General features: G+C 63.4%; 1 protein-coding gene across 2 annotated transcripts in view; it reads left to right on the forward strand.

The window, feature by feature from the left end:
- PDLIM7 (PDZ and LIM domain 7) overlaps window positions 1-2,570 on the forward strand; it is a 15,620-nt gene that overhangs the window by 3,103 nt on the left and 9,947 nt on the right. Inside the window, exons 2-4 of one of the 2 annotated variants that reach the window (XM_031066843.1) lie at window positions 535-686; window positions 995-1,025; window positions 1,705-1,877. In XM_031066843.1, the coding sequence (XP_030922703.1) occupies window positions 535-686; window positions 995-1,025; window positions 1,705-1,877 (356 nt within the window). The remainder of the gene's footprint in view (window positions 1-534; window positions 687-994; window positions 1,026-1,704; window positions 1,878-2,570) is intronic. The other variant, XM_031066844.1, reaches the window with a different exon arrangement.

Genomic DNA, 2,570 nt, shown 5'->3' on the forward strand with positions numbered 1-2,570 from the left:
AACGGGCCGGGAGCGTGGGCGGCTGGGGGAGTGCCCCAGGGGGGCCTCCCCTGTCCTTCCCCGCCCCAGCAACGGGCTGGACATGCCTGTGGTTTGCAGTGAGATGCAGGCTGCCCAGCAGGCCCTGACTCACTGTGCTCTCTTCCTGCCCTGGGACCACAGGGGTGACTCCAGGGGGTGGCTGGGCTTCGAGGCTGAGGCAGCGCTGCCTCTGTGTTTGGCGTCACGGCAATGAGGCCCTGGGGTGCTGGCAGGGTCCCCAGGCATGCCAGAGGGCAAGGGCTGGGCAGTGCCCTGGACAAGTGCTTTGCCTTCTGCTGCTGCCAAGGGCAAGAGGCTGCTCTGGACTCATGCACTGGGAAATGGGGAGTAATCTGCGGGTCCCCGCTTTTCCCTGGGTCAGGTCGGTGTGATGTCCTGTGCTGGGCTGGGGATCCTGGGCCTTGGAAGGCCCCTGCCCTCATGAGGCTGTCCCTCTGCTCCCATGTCACTGTTTGGCTGTTCCAGCTGTCCCTAACTCTGTCTGTCCTGCAGCTGACTCTGGGTGGGAAGGCAGCCCAGGCCGGCGTGGGAGTGGGCGACTGGGTGCTGTACATCGACGGGGAGAGCACCAGTGCCATGACACACATCGAGGCCCAGAACAGGATCCGTGCCTGTGGGGACAGGCTCTGCCTCACCTTGAGCAGGTAGGAGTCATGGGTCCCTCAAACGTGGGGTTCTGGTATGACTGGAGTGTAATCAGGGCCCTCTGCCCAGTGCCACCTCCTGGTATCTCTATCTCCCAGCATCGCTGCTCCTTACTTAGACCCTGGAAGTCCCAGGCTGTGTCCAAGGGCTCTGCTTGCCTGGATAAGGCTTAACCTGAGTGCAAGCCACAGGGCAGTGCCAGCTGGCCATGCTTCCCCTCAACTGGGTGCTGCATCCCTGGGGTACCAGCATGCTGGTGGTGTCTGGACCAACTCCAGTACCTGCCCATCTGTCTCCTCTCTTGCAGAGCCCAGAACCAGCTGGGGAAGCCGCAGAAGGTACGTGTTGCTCCTGGTGCCGCAGAGGCAGCTCAGCCTCATCTCAGGGAAAGGGAGTCTCAGTGTAGTGAAACAAATGGACTTTGCTCTTGGGGCTTTTAGGGGGCTGGGGTGTGTTTGAAGGTCTAGAAAGCCCAGCTGGAGGAGCAGCTCTGAGCTCTGGCACTGTGGAGGATCAGAGGGAGCGGGATCTGCGCAGTAGGTGCCTGAGCCCAGATTGTCTGTGCCCCTGCTGGTGCTGGGTGTGGGCCAGCACAGGGGAGGAGGCTGGGCAGGTGCAGCACCATGTTTGCTAGTGCTGGGGAGTGTCCTGGCACAGGGAGGCAGGGCTGGGGCTGGTGACTGGTGGCTCCTGGGCAGAAGCCACTTGCATGTGTTCAGCTTTGTGCTGTGGGATGGTTGCAGTCGGCGTGTGTGCATGCACCGCCCTGCCACGGGCAGCAGCGAGTGTCCGGAGCACCTACTAATCCCCAAATGACCCTCAGGCTGGGTTTGTGACCTGCTGGCACTGGGCCAGGTGCCCGGTGGAGCGAGTGCCAGCCTGGCAGAGCCTGGTCTCCAAGGTGCACGTGCTGTCCGGCTTTCCTCCCTGGCTGCCTGCTGCGCTGCCTGGCCCAGGGCTGCCCCTTGCATGCTGCTTGATGTGTGAGCCCGTGTCTGTGTGTTTTGTCTCGCTCAGGACTCACTCCCCTGCTCTGAACCCCTGAAATATAACTTCGCTCCCAGCACCGCCCTCAACAAAACAGCCCGGCCCTTCGGGGCCGGCTCACCTCCGAACCCACGGCCCGGGCTGGTGACGAAACCCGTGACGTACGCGCCCCTGGCGCCCGCCTGCACCCCCCAGCACAACGGGTACGTTGCTGTCCCTCCTGCTCCCTGAGGATGGGGGGAGCCTGCTGCCCCGCCCTGCTGCGCCTTGCATGCCAGGCACCCTGGGTGGGAGCGGGTGACAGCGCCCGTGCCGGAGCAAACGGGGGCTGGTGCTGAGGTGGCACAACAGAGCTGTCTCACACAGGGACACACAGCCACACTCGTGCCAGGCCTTCGCTCAGGGGTGTGTCAGCCTGTGGGGGCTCCTGCCAGGCTTGACACGGTGCCTGTAGAGGACACTGGCTGGCATCTGCAGTGGCAGGGAAATGGTGGCTGGCTGTGACCACCGGCTGGTGCCTGCCTGGGAAGTCCTGCCATTCCCCTGGATGCAGCAGTGGGCAGGGTGATGGCCTCCAGCCCTGCCACTCTGTTCCCCAGCTCTGCTACATGTGTGCGGCAGCTGCTGGTCCCTGCTCCTCCTGCCAGAGCTGCCGTAGTGCCCAGCAGCTGGGCAATGGGGCAGGATGTGGCACTGACTGCCCTGGGAATCCAGGCCTGTTCTGGGGGCTGAGGGAGCACAGTCTGGTCTGCTGGCATCTGCCCCTGTGTCCCAGTGTGCTCTCAGCCCTGGGTGAGCTGGGTGTGAGACTCAGCGGTAGGGGGCTAGTGCAGGCCATAGGTGAGCTCTGGAAACTTCTTGGGTGCTGTAGGTCTAATTTCACCTTCCTTTTTCTT

The sequence above is a fragment of the Geospiza fortis genome, unplaced genomic scaffold (genome assembly GCF_000277835.1).
Source record: "Geospiza fortis unplaced genomic scaffold, GeoFor_1.0 scaffold55, whole genome shotgun sequence".
NCBI classification, from domain to species: Eukaryota; Metazoa; Chordata; class Aves; order Passeriformes; family Thraupidae; genus Geospiza; species Geospiza fortis.